Source organism: Salvelinus alpinus, chromosome 14 (assembly GCF_045679555.1).
Source record: "Salvelinus alpinus chromosome 14, SLU_Salpinus.1, whole genome shotgun sequence".
Taxonomy (NCBI): Eukaryota; Metazoa; Chordata; class Actinopteri; order Salmoniformes; family Salmonidae; genus Salvelinus; species Salvelinus alpinus.
In genome coordinates, this window is record NC_092099.1 from 24,988,124 (window position 1) to 25,006,317 (window position 18,194).

At 44.8% G+C, this 18,194-nt stretch overlaps 1 protein-coding gene across 5 annotated transcripts in view; it reads left to right on the forward strand.

Moving 5' to 3' along the window:
* LOC139538636 (inositol polyphosphate-4-phosphatase type I A-like) overlaps positions 1-18,194 on the forward strand; it is a 58,505-nt gene that overhangs the window by 34,725 nt on the left and 5,586 nt on the right. The window contains exons 8-19 of one of the 5 annotated variants that reach the window (XM_071340908.1): positions 37-127; positions 3,408-3,555; positions 8,811-8,941; positions 11,223-11,327; positions 12,110-12,218; positions 12,656-12,673; positions 12,876-13,062; positions 13,530-13,841; positions 13,975-14,125; positions 14,968-15,126; positions 15,251-15,289; positions 15,424-15,596. In XM_071340908.1, coding sequence (XP_071197009.1) covers positions 37-127; positions 3,408-3,555; positions 8,811-8,941; positions 11,223-11,327; positions 12,110-12,218; positions 12,656-12,673; positions 12,876-13,062; positions 13,530-13,841; positions 13,975-14,125; positions 14,968-15,126; positions 15,251-15,289; positions 15,424-15,596 — 1,623 coding nt within the window. The remainder of the gene's footprint in view (positions 1-36; positions 128-3,407; positions 3,556-8,810; positions 8,942-11,222; positions 11,328-12,109; positions 12,219-12,655; positions 12,674-12,875; positions 13,063-13,529; positions 13,842-13,974; positions 14,126-14,967; positions 15,127-15,250; positions 15,290-15,423; positions 15,597-18,194) is intronic. The other 4 variants (XM_071340909.1, XM_071340910.1, XM_071340911.1 and 1 more) reach the window with 4 other exon arrangements.

Genomic DNA, 18,194 nt, shown 5'->3' on the forward strand with positions numbered 1-18,194 from the left:
TACAATGAAGATGTCTGTTCCTTTTGTGTTTCTCAGATGGTTCTTCCAGTGGATGATAGCCTGACTGAGTCCGTGAACATCAGGGCCAAGTCTGCGTCTCTGTGCAAAGACACACTGCTGAAGGCTGGTGAGTGTGTGTTCCAGTGTGTGTCAGTGTGTGTTTCTCTATTGGCAAGTGTGTGTTTGTCTGAAAGGGCAATTCCGCCACTTTTCAACCTCATATTAATTATCTCCAGCACCAAAACAGTGTATGTGAAAACAGCACATTTCTATAATCTGTGGTTAAAAAGAAAACAAAGGTCCTAAAAAAATGCTTCTCTGTGACATCACAGGGTAGGATTAAAAGTTTTAAAAAAACAAAAAAAAATGCAATTTTCAAAAACGGGAATGAGTTTCTAGCCAGAGGGAAGGTTTTGATTAAGACATTTTCACAGACAAGTTCAACCTTTCCTCGTGCCAGTCTGTAATCCCAACATATTTTAAACTGATCACCATTGTCCCTGTTCCCAAGAGCTCCAAGGTAACCTGTCTAAATGACTATCGCCCTTTAACACTTACATCTGTAATTATGAAATGCTATGATAGGCTGGTCATGATACACATCAACACCATCATCCCAGACACCCTAGACCCACTCCAATTTGCATACCGCCCCAACAGAACCACAGATGATGCCATCTCAATTGCACTTCACACTGCCCTCTCCCACCTGGACAAGAGGGGAAATACAGGGCCAACACAGGGCCCCTCAGGTGTGTGTGCTCAGTCCCAACACAGGTGTGTGTGCTTACCCCAACACAGGGCCCCTCAGGTGTGTGTGCTCAGTCCCAACACAGGTGTGTGTGCTTACCCCAACACAGGGCCCCTCAGGTGTGTGTGCTCAGTCCCAACACAGGTGTGTGTGCTTACCCCAACACAGGGCCCCTCAGGTGTGTGTGCTCAGTCCCAACACAGGTGTGTGTGCTTACCCCAACACAGGGCCCCTCAGGTGTGTGTGCTCAGTCCCCTCCTATACTCCCTGTTCACCCACGACTGCGTGGCCACGCACGACTACAACACCATCATCAAGTTTGCTGACGACATGACGGTGGTAGGCCTGATCACCGACAACGATGAGTCAGCCTACAGGGAGGAGGTCAGAGACTTAGCAGTGTGATGCCAGGACATCAACCTCTCCCTCAATGTCAGTAAGACCAAGGAACTGATCGTGGACTATAGGAGAAAGAGGGGAGATCACGCCGCCATCCACATTGGCAAGGCTGTTGTGGAGTGGGTCGAGGGCTTTCCTTGGCGTCCACATCACTAAGGACTTAACATGGTCCACATACAATCCCCACAGCCGTGAAGCGGGCACGGCAGCACCTGTTCCTCCTCAGGAGGCTGAAAAGATTGGGCATGAGCCCTCAGATCCTTAAAAAGTCCTACAGCTGCACCATCAAGAGCATCTTGACTTGCTGCATCACCGCTTGGTATGGCAAATGCACCGCCGTTGATCTCAAAGCTTTACAGAGGGTGGTTCGGAGGGTCCAGTACATCACTGGGGCAATTATTTTTTCACACAGGGGCATTGGATGTTGTATAACTTTGTTAATGAAGTAAATTAAATAAGTATGTAATTGTTGTGTATTTTTTCATTCAGGTTCCCTTTATCTAATAATAGGTTTTGGTTGAAGATCTGATAACATTCAGTATCATAAATATGAAAAAATAGAGAAAATTAGAAAGGGGCAAATACTTTATCATGACACTGTACATACACATTACACTCACACACACACACATTTACACTCATTTACTGCTGCTACTGTTCTTTATTTTACTATTATTATTATTATCTATCCTGATGCCTAGTCACTTTAGCATGCTTTCATTTACATATCTATCTCAAATACCTTGTACCTCTGCACATTGATCTGGTACTGATACTTCCTGTATGTAGTGCCATTCTTGTGTATTTTATTTGATTCCTCTGTGTTACTATTTTATTTATATTTTAAGACTCTGCATCGTTGTGAAGGGCTTGTAAGCAAGCATTTCACATTAAAGTCTACACCAGTTGTATTCAGTGCGTGTAACAAATAAAATTTGATTTGATTTGATTCCCACGTCACCGTGAATCTCAGTGTTAAAAATTATTGTTTTTAAAATGTTTTAACTTTCGATGATGTCATCGGGTAGAACTTTTAAACTATTTCTGTTCTACAAAACATAGAAATGTGCTGTTTTCACATATGTAGTCACTGGTATTGTGCTGGAGATAATGAACATTTGGTTGAAAGTGTTGAAATTGCCCTTTAAGTGTGTGTTTAAATGAGATAGTATGTATGTCCTTCTCTATTCATAGCATACTCTTAGGTTCTAATTCTCAGAGTAAAAAACTCTACGGACACTATGAAAGCTTAACCAAGTTTAATTCTTCCCAGAAGATCAGTACAGCTGCATTCATACAAAACATGTTTCCACCAACACAAGTATATATACTCCAATTTAGATGCACTCCTCCTTCTCTCCAACCCTTACATCTGTTATGGTTCGACAGGAAGACGAAGTGATGGGGTAATAAACTGTTCCTCCTCCCTTAAGGTGACCTGACCTGACCTCAATCCCTTTGATGCCTAATCCAAAGTTCTCCACCCATATCACCTATAGCACTCCCTTAAAAGCCTCCCCTCTACCCAGCACATTCCAAAGCCATCTGGCTCCTACAGATAACCATTTAACTTCTGATGTAAAAACCAGTCTCTATCACTCATCAGATACTATAGTATTACTTCTGATGTATCGTGTCTCTAGTATAACAATGTTAAACAAAGTTAAACAAAGTTTAACCCAGAATCTAACAATACAGAAAGTTTACAGATTTAGGAATTATGACTGACTGACACACTGTATCCCACTGCTGGCTTGCATTTGAAGTTAAGTAGGGTTGGTCCTGGTCGGTGGCCACTGGATGGTAGATCAAATGCTGCTGGAAGTGGTATTGGAGGGCCAGTAAGAGGCACTCTTTCCTCTGATCTAAAAAAAATATCCCGATGTCCCAGGGCAGTGATTGGGGACATTGCCCTGTGTAAGGTGCTGTCTTTCGGATGGGATGTTAAATGGGTGTCCTGACTCTCTGTGGTCACTAAAGATCCCATGGCACTTATTGTAAGAGTAGGGGTGTTAACCCTGGTGTCCTGGCTATATTCCCAATCTGGCCCTCATACCATCATGGCCACCTAATCCCCAGCTTCCAATTGGCTCATTCCTCTCCCCTGTAACTATTCCCCAGGTTGTTGCTGTAAATGGGATTGTGTTCTCAGTCAACTTACCTGGTAAAATAAGGGTTAAATCAAATAAATGCATTTAATACATTTTGATTTGAATGATTAATTGATGTATTGACTAGTGTTATGCTGTGTTGTCAGTGTTTGGGGGCACCATGTCTCGTATGTACCGTTTCCCCACCACGGATGGGAACCACCTACGTATCCTGGAGCAGATGGCTGAGAGTGTCCTCTCTCTACACATCCCTCGGCAGTTTGTCAAACTACTGCTGGAGGAGGACGCTGTCAGGTACGCTGCTATACACTGTTAAAATGAAGTGCTTTGTAACACCAAAACTAATTGCAACTGAGCTGCCACCAAGGTGAAGGAGACTAAAGATTAACTCTGCTGGAGTATTAAAACACATCATCCTGAGAGGTTTTTAAACATTACATGACGTGTGTAACAAATCAAATTAAATGTTATTTGTCACTTGTGCTAAATAGAACAGAATAGAACCTTAATGTGAAATGCTTACTTACAAGCCCCTAACCAACAATGCAGTTCAATAAATAGAGTTAAGAAAATATTTACAAAATAAACTAAAGTCAGGATGCTCTTGATGGTGCAGCTGTATAACCTTTTGAGGATCTGAGGACCCATGCCAAATCTTTTCAGTTTCCTGAGGGGGAAAAGTTGTTGTCATGCCCTCTTCACGACTGTCCTGGTGAGTTTGGACCAGGATACATTGTTGGTGATTTGGACACCAAGGAACTTACAACTCTTTACCCGCTCCACTACAACCCCCTCGATGTGAATGGGGGCGTGTTCGGCCCTCCTTTTCCTGTTGTCCACGATCAGCTCCTTTGTCTTGCTCACACTTTTGGAGAGGTTGTTGTCCTGGCACCACACTGCCAGGTCTCTGACCTCCTCCCTATAGGCTGTTTCATCGTTGTCGGTGATCAGGCCTACCACTGTTGTGTCATCAGCAAACTTAATTAATGGTGGTGTTGGAGTCGTTGGTGAACAGGGAGTACAGGAGGGGACTAAGCACGCACACCTGATGGGCCCCTGTGTTGAGGTTCAGCGTGGCAGATGTGTTGTTACCTACCCTCATCACCTGGGGATGGCCCATCAAGAAGTCCAGGATCCAGTTGCAGAGGGAGGTGTTTAGTCCCAGGATCCTTAGCTTAGTGATGAGCTTTGTGGGCACTATGGTGTTGAATGCTGAGCTGTAGTCAATGAACAGCATTCTAACATAGGAGTTCCTTTTGTCCAGGTAGGAAAGGGCAGTGTGGAGTGTGACTGAGATTGCATCAACTGTGGATATGTTGGGGCGGTATGCGAATTGGAGCGGGTCTAAGGTTTCCGGGATGATGGTGTTGATGTGAGCCATGAACAGCCTTTCAAATAACTTCATGGCTACCAACGTGAGTGCTACTGGGTGTTAGTCATTTAGGCAGGTTACCTTCAAATTCTTGGGCACAGGGACCATGGTGGTCTGCTTGAAACATATGTCTATTACAGACTCGGTCAGGGAGAGGTTGAAAATGTCAGTGAAGACACTTGCCAGTGGGTCCGCGCATGCTCTGAGTACACACTCTGGTAATCCGTCTGGCCCAGCGGCTTTGTGAATGTTGACCAGTTTAAAGTTCTTGCTCACATCGGCTACGTAAGGCGTGATCACACAGTCGTCCGGAACAGCTGGTGCTCTCATGCATGCTTCAGTGTTGCTTGCCTCGAAGCGAGCATAGAAGGCATTTAGCTCATCTGGTAGGCTTGCGTGAACTGGGCAGCTTGCGGCTGTGTTTCCCTTTGTAGTCCGTAATTGTTTGCAAGCCCTGCCACATCCGACGAGCGTCAGAGCCGGTGTAGTAGGATTCAATCTTAGTCCAGTAGTGGCGCATTGCCTGTTTGATGGTTCGATTGAGGGCATAGCGGGATATCATATAAGCGTCCGGATTAGTGTCCCGCTCCTGAAAGATAAAGCTATAGCCTTTAGCTCGGTGCGGATGTTGCCTGTAATCCATGGCTTCTGGTTGGGATATGTACATATGGTCACTGTGGGACGACGTTGTCATTGCACTTATTGATGAAGCCGGTGACTTAGGTGGTATACTCCTCAATGCCATTGGATGAATCACGGAATATATTCCAGTCTGTGCTAGCAAAACAGTCCTGTAGTGTAGCATCCGTGTCATCTGACCACTTCCGTATTGAGCGAGTCACTGGTACTTCCTGCTTTAGTTTTTGCTGGTAAGCATGAATCAGGAGGATAGAATTATGGTCAGATTTGCCAAATCGAGGGCGAGGGAGAGCTTTGCACATGTGACATGCTGGTAGAAATTAGGTAAAACGGATTTAAGTTTACCAGTATTAAAGTCCCCGGCCAATAGGAGCGCCGCTTCTGGATGAGCATTTTCTTGTTTGCTTATGGCCTTATATAGCTTGTTGAGTGTGGTCTTAGTGCCAGCATCGATTTGTGGTGGTAAATGACGGCTACGAATAATATAGATGAGAACTCTCTTGGTGGATAGTGTGGTCTACAGCTTATCATGAGGTACTCTACCTCAGACAAGCAATACCTAGAGACTTCTTTAATATTAGACATCGCCCACCAGCAGTTATTGACAAATACACACCACAGCCCCTCATCTTACCAGACGTAGCCTCTCTGTTCTCCCAATGCGCGGAAAACCCAGCCAGCTCTATATTATCCATGTCATCGTTCAGCCACGACTCTGAAACATAAGATATTACAGTTTTTAATGTCCCGTTGGTAGGATAGTCTCGACCGTAGATCATCAAGTTTGTTTTCCAGTGATTGCACGTTGGCCAATAGAACAGATGGTAATGGCGATTTACTCACTCGCCTACGAATCCTAACAAGGCACCCCGACCTTTTTCCTTGGTATCTCCGCCTTTTCTTCACGCTAATAATGGGGATTTGGGCCTGTTCTCCGGAAAGCAGTATATTCTTCCCGTCTGACTCATTAAAGAAAAAATCTTCCTCCAGTTCGATGGTTGCTGTTCTGATGTCCAGAAGCTCTTTTCGGTCAAAACAGATGGTAGCAGCAACTTTATGTACAAAATAAGTTACAAACAATGCGGAAAAACAAACAAAATAGCACAGTAGTTAGGAGCCCGTAAAACTACAGCCATCCCCTCCAGCGCCATTATTACATTATTATTACACCACTTAATAATAAAGCGTTGAGCAACACCTTGCCAGGGACTGGGAGCATATACAGTACCAGTCAAAAGTTTGGACACACCTACTCATTCAAGGGTTTTTCTTTATTTTTACTATTTTCTACATTGTAAAAACTATTGAATAACACATAGTGTGCAAAGCTGTCATCAAGGCAAAGGGTGGCTAATTTGAAGAATCTCAAATATAAAATATATTTTGATTTGTTTAACACTTTTTTGGGATATTACATGATTCCATGTGTGTTATGTCATAGTTTTGATGTCTTCACTATTATTATACAATATAGAAAATAGTAAAATAAAGAAAAAAAACTTGAATCAGTACAACATTTGACTGGTACTGTACATGTTCATTTAGTGTTTTGATGCTCCCTTTGACATGCACTGAAACCCCAAAAAGTGTTTTCACATCATTCTCTTAAAAACACCAATATTCAGATTGAAGAACCACTTTGGGTTTTTGAGAGTACAGTCATGGCCAAAAGTTTTGAGAATTACATAAATATTAATTTTCACAAAGTCTGCTGCCTCAGTTTGTATGATGGCAATTTGCATATACTCCAGAATGTTATGAAGAGTGATCAGATGAATTGCAATTAATTGCAAAGTCCCTCTTTGCCATGCAAATGAACTGAATCCCCCAAAAACATTTCTACTGCATTTCAGCCCTGCCACAAAGGACCAGCTGACATCATGTCAGTGATTCTCTCGTTAACACAGGTGTGAGTGTTGACGAGGACAAGGCTGGAGATCACTCTGTCATGCTGATTGAGTTCGAATAACAGACTGGAAGCTTCAGAAGGAGGTGGTGCTTGGAATCATTGTTCTTCCTCTGTCAATCATGGTTACCTGCAAGGAAACACGTGCCGTCATCATTGCTTTGCACAAAAAGGGCTTCAAACATTTACATTTACATTTAAGTCATTTAGCAGACGCTCTTATCCAGTAAGATTGCACCTAAATCAACCATTTATTAGATCCTCAAGAACTTCAAGGAGAGCGGTTCAATTGTTGTGAAGAAGGCTTCAGGGCGACCAAGAAAGTCCAGCAAGCGCCAGGACCGTCTCCTAAAGTTGATTCAGCTGCGGGATCGGGGCACCACCAGTACAGAGCTTGCTCAGGAATGGCAGCAGGCAGGTGTGAGTGCATCTGCACGCACAGTCAGGTGAAGACTTTTGGAGGATGGCCTGGTGTCAAGAAGAGCAGCAAAGAAGCCACTTCTCTCCAGGAAAAACAACAGGGACAGACTGATATTCTGCAAAACGTACAGGGATTGGCCTGCTGAGGACTGGGGTAGTCATTTTCTCTGATGAATCCCCTTTCCAATTGTTTGGGGCATCAGGAAAAAAGCTTGTCCGGAGAAGACAAGGTGAGCGCTACCATCAGTCCTGTGTCATGCCAACAGTAAAGCATCCTGAGACCATTCATGTGTGGGGTTGCTTCTCAGCAAAGGGAGTGGGCTTACTCACAATTTTGCCTAAGAACATAGCCATGAATAAAGAATGGTACCAACACATCCTCCGAGAGCAACTTCTCCCAACCATCCAGGAACAGTTTGGTGACGAACAATGCCTTTTCCAGCATGATGGAGCACCTTGCCATAAGGCAAAAGTGATAACTAAGTGGCTTGGGGAACAAAACAATGATATTTTGGGTCCAAGGCCAGGAAACTCCCCAGACCTTAATCCCATTGAGAACTTGTGGTCAATCCTCAAGAGGCGGGTGGACAAACAAAAACCCACAAATTCTGACAAACTCCAAGCATTGATTATGCAAGAATGGGCTGCCTTCAGTCAGGATGTGGCCCAGAAGTTAATTGACAGCATGCCAGGGCGGATTGCAGAGGTCTTGAAAAAGAAGGGTCAACACTGCAAATATTGACTCTTTGCATCAACTTCATGCAATTGTCAATAAAAGCCTTTGACACTTATGAAATGCTTGTAATTATACTTCAGTATTCCATAGTAACATCTGACAAAAATATCTAAAGCCACTGAGGCAGCAGACTTTGTGAAAATGTATATTTGTGTCATTCTCAAAACTTTTGGCCATGACTGTACTGCTATTGTTTTAAAACAATTTCTGTGTATCAGAACACTTACATTGGGTCTACATTCAAACACCCTCCAAACACCAGATCTCAGGTTAGGTGCACTACTTTACATGGTTTCATTACACAATAATGGTGTTTTGAGTCTTTTTACTTTTACAGTGTGTGTGTGTGTGTGTGTGTGTGTGTGTGTGTGTGTGTGTGTGTGTGTGTGTGTGTGTGTGTGTGTGTGTGTGTGTGTGTGTGTGTGTGTGTGTGTGTGTGTGTGTGTGTGTGTGTGTGTGTGTGTGTGTGTGTGTAGGGTGTGTGAACTGGAGGAGTTGGGGGAGTTGTCTCCATGTTGGGAAAACCTGAGGAGGGAGATTATTGCTCAGTACCAGACCATCATCCTCACCTACCAGGAAACCATCGGTGACCTACACGAATATAAAGGTTAGCGCCATACTTTATAGAACATTACACCAACATACCAGAAAACATAACAATCCTGCTAGACTGCACCTAAACATTTTAAAACATATTACTAATATCAGTTGTTAGTATCCTCAAGAACAACACCGCAATCAGTGGCGATTTTAGCATGTAAATCTTGGGGGGGGGGGGGATCAAAAGTGATATGCATGCCAGCAAAACCATTACACAACACAACACTAAACAATACATTAACTGCACTAAAACGGTGACAAACGGTGCCCACAAACAGCCTAAATAAAGCTGTTCTAACAGCAGTCCCAACATCTTACCACTGCTACACCTGGCTATCAGCGGAGCCTTGTCTGGCAGTGAAACAGTTCATTAGGCCTCATTTACTGCCTTTTAAAAAACATATCTGATATGGCTGACAAATGTGGTTTCTAATGACAATTAAGATGAACAAACTATGGCATAAGGGGACTACAAGCGGATAAGAGGCAATCCCTTATTTCGATTAAGACATTCATGAGCGAGCTAGGACGGACGTAGTCAATATAACTATTTGTTCAGCACTTTTGAAATGTACACCAACAGAATTCAAAACATGGGCTGTTCTTACAGTGTTCTCCCTGTTCAACAAGTCAGAACTGTAGGATAAATAAAGGGGGCATATAAGCAGACAATGAAAGCTCTTACAATATTCGATGATTACATTTCTCTAAAACAGGTTATAGGCTACATGTGTACCACCAAGTCAGAACAGTAGGTGAAATTAAGAGGCGTAAATAGAGCAAATTATTAGGGTGAGGCACATGGGCTACTAACAGCTTACTACACAACATACACTTAGTATTACTTTATTAGCTACAGTATACATATCTCCCTGGCATATTACATAATTTATGCAGTAGCATACAGTACAATACATTTTTGGACTCACCTTGTGATGTGCTCACTTGAACAGGAAGGTGGCGCAGAGGTCCTTCGTGGGAAAATGTTGTCATCAAAGTCTGGTATTCTCTGGATTTATGGTGCTTTCAAAACAACTGGGAACTCGAAAAAGAAAAAAACAAGGTTAAAAAAATACATGATGAAGTCATTGATCTTCAGGTCGTAGCTCTAGAAAGAGGCCGGATTTACAATTCCGAGTTTAAAATGTATTTTCTCAGTCAGAGCTTGTTTATTTCCAACTTCCCAGTTGTCTTGAACTCACTGAAGTCACGTTGTCGCAATACGAGTTAACAGTTGTTTGGAGCGCAGCACAAATCATGCTTCATTGACAGCATGGCCCATGTTGAATGTTTATCATTTTAAACTTGGAAAAGAGACACTTAATCCCAGATTTGGGACCACACTGCCACTCCACTGAATAGCAGGCTAGTGATTGCTTTGCAATTTTTGCAGTTAGGCACTGTCACTGATTCCTTCCAAACCACTCATTGTTGAATTTGCGATTTCCAACTTGTTGTGTAATGTTTATGTCCAATGGCCGATGAGCACTGATACGTTTTATCTTCATTATTTATCTTCATATGACAAGGATTAAAAAGGATTTGCCAGTAGATTGTCGACTTGATTCATGATGATGACTGCTAGCTAAGATTTTGAAAGTATGATGTTGACATGATCAGTCCAATCAAAGCTATTGTACATATGAAGTGATTTGACGTCATTTTATCTGTGGCCAATGATCTTGAGCCTTCTTGGATGGGCACTTCTAATATAACTCTATGGCATCACTCAAGGGGCTAGAATATTCTAGCTCTCCCCTTAGACTTGGCGGTGACGTAGTTTCCCCATGAGTGACAGAACACTGAGCCAATCAAGGCGCAACACTCCGTATTTTCTGCTGGTTTGCCCCACCACAGAAAGCACTGAGATAGGCTGAAACACCTGCATTTTGGAGCTGCCTTTGCCCAACCTGCCCTGAATGACGGGTCGCCCCTGACTACAATGATTAGCCCTATAAATGGCATGCCAAATTCATGGTATTTTATTTGAACTTTTACATTTGGTCATCTAACATATTCATAACATAATTAAAAAAGACTATGTCCAAATGTTAAAGTTTATATAAAATATAATGAATTTGGCGTACAATTTATAAGGCTATGCAATGACATGCTATGACATGTCACTACAGATATATCAGAAACCTGCTACATTAGCACTGTTAGCACTATAATATAATATTTAATATCACTAATGCGTCAGTAACATACAGAAAGAGACCATCAGCAACATGCAAAAGTACAATAGTTGGCATCATCATAACATATCCATCCTACTCCTCTTCCAGGTCCCTCCTTTAAGTCCAGTACTCTGAAAGCAGATAAGAAGCTGGAGTTTATCCCCACTAACCTACACGTCCAGAGGATGAGAGTACAAGGAGAGTCTGGCTATGGTAGGGGACCTGTTATATCTATCAGTCTCTATGGTAGGGGACCTGTCATATCTATCAGACTCTATGGTAGGGGACCTGTCATATCTATCAGTCTCTATGGTAGGGGACCTGTTATATCTATCAGTCTCTATGGTAGGGGACCTGTCATATCTATCAGACTCTATGGTAGGGGACCTGTCATATCTATCAGACTCTATGGTAGGGAACCTGTTATATCTATCAGTCTCTATGGTAGGGGACCTGTTATATCTATCAGTCTCTATGGTAGGGGACCTGTCATATCTATCAGACTCTATGGTAGGGGACCTGTTATATCTATCAGACTCTATGGTAGGGGACCTGTCATATCTATCAGACTCTATGGTAGGGGACCTGTCATATCTTTCAGTCTCTATGGTAGGGGACCTGTCATATCTATCAGACTCTATGGTAGGGGACCTGTTATATATATCAGTCTCTATGGTAGGGGACCTGTCATATCTATCAGACTCTATGGTAGGGGACCTGTTATATCTTTCAGTCTCTATGGTAGGGAACCTTATATATCTGTCAGTCTCTATGTCCTTTATATCCATCATTATATCCATCTGGTTCAATGTAATTCTCCACAGCAAGCATGTTTATATCTGTCTAAAAGTGCTCTCTACCCCTTCAACTCCCTCTCCTCTCCCTCCTCCCTCCTCCTCCCTCTCTCCCATCTCTCCTCTCCCTCCTCTCTCTTCCTCCCTCCTTCTCCCTCTCATCTCCCTCCTCCCTCCATCTCCCTTCCTCTCCTCTCCCAGACAGGACCTATGACGTAGTGACTATAGGTGCCCCAGCAGCCCACCACCAAGGCTTTAAGCACTGTGGTCTTCGGAAACTCATCCACAAGTTTGAGGAGGCTAGGAAACAGTGAGACCATATTTTCTTGAGCATATGGTTGGGGGACCAGAACAGCGTTTTGAATCATTTGTACACTGCAAATTCACCACAAAACGCACAAACAAATATAGTATTTGACAACAAAAAAAATTGTAACCTTTATTGTATTGGAATATGATCACATATGCCTCTTTATTTATGCATGGGAATATTTGGGAACAGATTTCCAAAATTAAAATAACTTTGAGCTGATTTCCTGGTGATTTTACAGTCTTTTATGTCCAACACCGAAAATGTGTATTAATATTTATTTGCTTAGAAAACTTGGGAAGCCAAATAAAATCAATTGGGGCTGTCAATTGGGAAACCCTGCTATAGAAACATCAGTTCATGATTTAATTGTTATCATTCATTTAGATTTCTAACCTTTGATTGAAATGTCTCCTTTTTGCTTGCTTTCTGATCAGCGCGTATGAGGAGGAATGGTGAGATCTGTCACCTGCTCCGTTTATGTGTGCAGTCTCAGTGGATATGTTTGTTTGTGTTCTGTATTACATCATTTTAAACCAGCACATTTTCACCCTGATCTCTCTCTCTCTCTCATTCTCTCATTCTCTCTCACTTTCTTTCTCTCCCTCTCCCTCTCCCTCTCCCTCTCACACACACATATAAACACACACCTACAAGCAGTGCTGTGTCTGGCTCTAAGCCGGTGGCCTACCTGCCTCAGGACGTGGTAAGAGCGAAGGAGCTGATTGGTCAGATCAACACCTTGAAGACCCAGGTGTGCTACTACACCGAACGTTTGTCCCGCGCTGCCAAGGAACGCTCAGCCAACGCTCTGGAAAGAACCCTCGCCATCCTCTCTGAGAAGGTATGAGAGGGGTAGAGAGGGAGGCAGGCAGGGAGAGAGAAGGAGGGAGGGGGAAGACAGAGGGGAGAGAAGCATTGAAACATATATCTATCTATACAATCAATATGTATTTCACTGTATTAATACACACTATTATATATCCCTTGTCTCCTCCTCTCCCTGTCTCTCCTACATCTCTGTCTCCTTCTCCCTGTCTCTCCTCTATCTCTGTCCACCTCTCCCTGTCTCTCCTCTATCTCTCTCCCCCTCTCCCTGTCTCTCCTCCATCTCTCTCCCCCTCTCCCTGTCTCTCCTCCATCTCTCTCCCACTCTCCCTGTCTCTCCTTTATCTCTCTCCCCCTCTCCCCGTCTCTCCTCCATCTCTCTCCTCCTCTCCCTGTCTCTCTTCCATTTCTCCCCCTCTCCCTGTCTCTCCTCCATCTCTCTCCTCCTCTCCCTGTCTCTCCTCCATCTCTCTCCCCCTCCAGACTCGTCAGTTGGTGACAGTTTGTGACTCTAAGTTGCTGTCCTCTGCCATCCTGGCCCTCTCTGCCGCCCGTCCAGAATACATTTCCCAGAAGGGCACTCCCTCCCCCTCATCTCTCACTCCTTCACCCTCTCCATCCCGCTCTCCCTCTCATCACACTCCCTCCCCCTCTCACCACTCTACCTCCCCCGCTCGCCAATCCACCTCCCCCTCTCGCCACTCCATCTCCCCTCGCCACTCCGTATACCAGGAAGGAGAGGGGGGGAGAGACAAGCGCTCCTCCCTACAGGCTGACTGGCACGAGGAGAACTGGGTAAGATGACATTAATATATTTTGTTTAAGAATTGAGAATAACAACAATATTGTATAGAATTTATATAGAAAGTTTATTTCATGTTTAATCTTTCATACCTCCTGCTTTCTGTCACTCTCAACCCCCCTTCAGGAGAAGGTATGGTTGAATGTGGATAAGAGTCTGGACTGTGTGATCCAGAGGGTGGACAGACTGCTGGCCAAAGATAGTATGCAGAGTGACAGCAGCAGTGAGGATGTGTTCCTGAACTCTCAGCAGCAGACCAATGCCACTACTAAGAAAGGTAAACACACACGCACACTTCATACAGTCAAATTACCTGACTGAAATTAGGCAGCTGTTAAAGTAAAATAGGTAAACTGATTGATTGGTTAATTGGTTTATTAATGTGTTGTTTAATTGATTGACTGGTTGATTGGTTGATTAATGTATTGTTTAATTGATTGACTGGTTGATTAATGTATTGTTTAATTGGTTGATTGGTTGATTAATGTATTGTTTAGTTGGTTGATTGATTGATTGGTTGATTGGTTTATGAATGTATTGTTTAATTGATTGACTGGTTGATTGGTTGATTAATGTATTGTTTCATTGGTTGATTGGTTGATTAATGTATTGTTTAGTTGGTTGATTGATTGATTGATTGGTTGATTGGTTTATGAATGTATTGTTTAATTGATTGACTGGTTGATTGGTTGATTAATGAATTGTTTCATTGGTTGATTGGTTGATTAATGTATTGTTTAGTTGGTTGATTGGTTGGTTGGTTGATTGGTTGATTAATGTATTGTTTAATTGGTTGACTGGTTGATTGGTTGATTAATGTATTGTTTAATTGGTTGACTGGTTGAGTGGTTGATTAATGTATTGTTTAATTGGTTGACTGGTTGATTGGTTGATTAATGTATTGTTTAGTTGGTTGATTGGTTGATTAATGTATTGTTTAATTGGTTGACTGGTTGAGTGGTTGATTAATGTATTATTTAATTGGTTGACTGGTTGAGTGGTTGATTAATGTATTATTTAATTGGTTGACTGGTTGAGTGGTTGATTAATGTATTATTTAATTGGTTGATTGGTTGAGTGGGTCAGGGGATAAAAGGGAATGTGTGTGAATTCCTTGAGGTATCCATGGAAACAGAGAAGCCTTCTGGATACACCCAGAATCGTCATCTTCATCTCCTTCTTCTTCTCTTCCTCCATCATCATCATCATCATCCTCATTGTCATCATTCCCTTATCTGACCATCACATGTCAGTCAAACCATGAAAGACAACAGCACTGTAGGTTCATGTCGTTTGACTCCTCCATATTGTAATATTGTTCTGTATTATTCTTTGACTAGCAGACATGCACTCACAAATGCACACACCACTCTGTCTTTAAAATAAATATGTTCTTTTCTAGACAGCAGCCCAGATGTACAAAAGGAAAAGCCCTCCCCAGGTAAGAACAATAATGTGTGTGTGTGTGTGTGTGTGTGTGTGTGTGTGTGTGTGTGTGTGTGTGTGTGTGTGTGTGTGTGTGTGTGTGTGTGTGTGTATAGATATACTGTATAACCTCTCCCCTTTCTCTACCAGGTGAATGGAGTGAGGCATTGTACCCTCTCCTGACTACCCTGTCAGAGTGTGTGTCTCTGATGAGTGACAAGGCTAAGAAGTCCATGGTGTTCCTCCTAATGCAGGACAGTGCTCCCACCATCGCCATGAGCCTCACGCTACAGTACAGGAGAGATGTGGTCTTCTGCCAGACGGTGGGTTTACACACACACACACACACACACACACACACACACACACACACACACACACACATATATATATATATATATATACACACACACACACAGATGCACACAAAGATGCGTTCACACACATACGTACACAGATACGTGTGCACGCGAACACACAATTATATTAGTATGATTGATGTTCTACATCGGACATTATTATTATTTGTATAGTTGTATTGGTGATTATATAGATGATGAATAGTTGTATTGGTGATTATATAGATGATGAATAGTTTTAATGGTGATTATATAGATGATGAATAGTTGTATTTGTCACGTTCCTGACCTGTTTTCTGTTAGTTTTGTATGTGTTAGTTGGTCAGGACGTGAGTTTGGGTGGGCAGTCTGTTTTGTGTTTCTATGTTGGTTTAAGGGTGACCTGATATGGCTCTCAATTAGAGGCAGGTGGTTTTCATTTCCTCTGATTGAGAGCCATATTAAGGTAGGTGTTTTCACATTGATTGTTGTGGGTGGTTGTCTCCTGTGTCTGTGTATGTTGCGCCACACGGGACTGTTTTCGGTTTGTTTGTTTGTTCGGTTTTTGTGTAGTCTGTTTTTTCCTGTTCGTGCGTTCTTCGTGTTTCATGTAAGTTCTTACGTTCAGGTCAGTCTACGTCGTTTGTTGTTTTGTATCTATTCAAGTGTTCTTCCTGTTTTTTCGGTTTTGTTTAATAAATATAATGTCAAGTTACAACGCTGCGTCTTGGTCGAATCACCACTCCTCCTTTTCGTATGAAGAGGAGGAGGAATTCCGTTACAGAACCACCCACCAACAAAAGATCAAGCAGCGGTGTAACGGGAGGAAGGGACAGCGCAAGAAGGAGGAATGGACATGGGAGGATATTTTGGACGGCAAGGGTTGCTACACATGGGAGGAGATTCTGGCTGGTAAGGATCGCCTCCCATGGGAACAGCTGGAGGCAGCTCGGAGAGCGGAGGAAACCGGAGAGAGGAACCGGCGTTATGAGGGGACGCGTCTAGCACGGAAGCCCGAAAAGCCCGTGAGTACTACCCAAACATTTCTTGGGGGGAGGCTAAGAGGTAGTGGGCCAAGGGCAGGTAGGAGACCTGCGCCCACTTCCCAGGCTAACCGTGGAGAGCGGGAGTACGGGCAGACACCGTGTTACGCAGTAGAGCGCACGGTGTCTCCTGTACGTGTGCATAGCCCGGTGCGGGTTATTCCACCTCCCCGCACTGGTAGGGCTAGATTGAGCATTGAGCCAAGTGCCATGAAGCCGGCTCTACATATCTGGCCACCAGTGCATCTCCTTGGGCCGGCTTACATGGCACCAGCCTTACGCATGGTGTCCCCGGTTCGCCTACATAGCCCGGTGCGGGTTATTCCACCTCCCCGCACTGGTCGGGCGACGGGGAGCATTCAACCAGGTAAGGTTGGGCAGGCTCAGTGCTCAAGGGAGCCAGTACGCCTGCACGGTCCGGTATTTCCGGCGCCACCTCCCCGCCCCAGTCCAGTACCACCAGTGCCTACTCCACGCACCAGGCTTCCAGTGCGTTTCCAGAGCCCTGTTCCTCCTCCACGCACTCTCCCTATGGTGCGTGTCTCCAGCCCAGTGCCTCCAGTTCCGGCACCACGCACTAAGCCACCTGTGCGTCTCCAGAGCCCTGTACACACTGTTCCTTCTCCCCGTACTCGTCCTGATGTGCGTGCCCTCAGCCCGGTGCCTCCAGTTCCGGCACCACGCACCAGGCCTACAGTGCGCCAAATCCGGCCAGAGCCATCCGTCTGCCCAGTGCCATCTGAGTCATCCGTCTCCCCAGCGCCATCTGAGCCATCCGTCTCCCCAGCGCCATCTGAGCCATCCGTCTCCCCAGCGCCATCTGAGCCATCCGTCTCCCCAGCGCCATCTGAGCCATCCGTCTCCCCAGCGCCATCTGAGCCATCCGTCTCCCCAGCGCCATCTGAGCCATCCGTCTCCCCAGCGCCATCTGAGCCATCCGTCTCCCCAGCGCCATCTGAGCCATCCGTCTCCCCAGCGCCATCTGAGCCATCCGTCTGCCCCGAGCCGTCTGAGCCATCCGTCTGTCCCGAGCCGTCAGAGCCGTTAGTCAGTCAGGAGCCGCTAGAGCCATTCACCAGACAGGATCTGCCAGAGCCGCCAACCAGACAGGATCTGCTAGAGCCGCCAACCAGACCGGATCTGCCAGAGCCGCCAACCAGACCGGATCTGCCAGAGCCGCCAACCAGACCGGATCTGCCAGAGCCGCCAACCAGACCGGATCTGCCAGAGCCGCCAACCAGACCGGATCTGCCAGAGCCGCCAACCAGACCGGATCTGCCAGAGCCGCCAACCAGACCGGATCTGCCAGAGCCGCCAACCAGACCGGATCTGCCAGAGCCGCCAACCAGACCGGATCTGCCAGAGCCGCCAACCAGACATGAGCGTCCAGAGCCGCCAGCGAGCCATGAGCGTCCAGAGCCGCCAGCGAGCCATGAGCGTCCAGAGCCGCCAGCGAGCCATGAGCGTCGAGAGCCGTCAGCCAGCCATGAGCGTCGAGAGCCGTCAGCCAGCCATGAGCGTCGAGAGCCGTCAGCCAGCC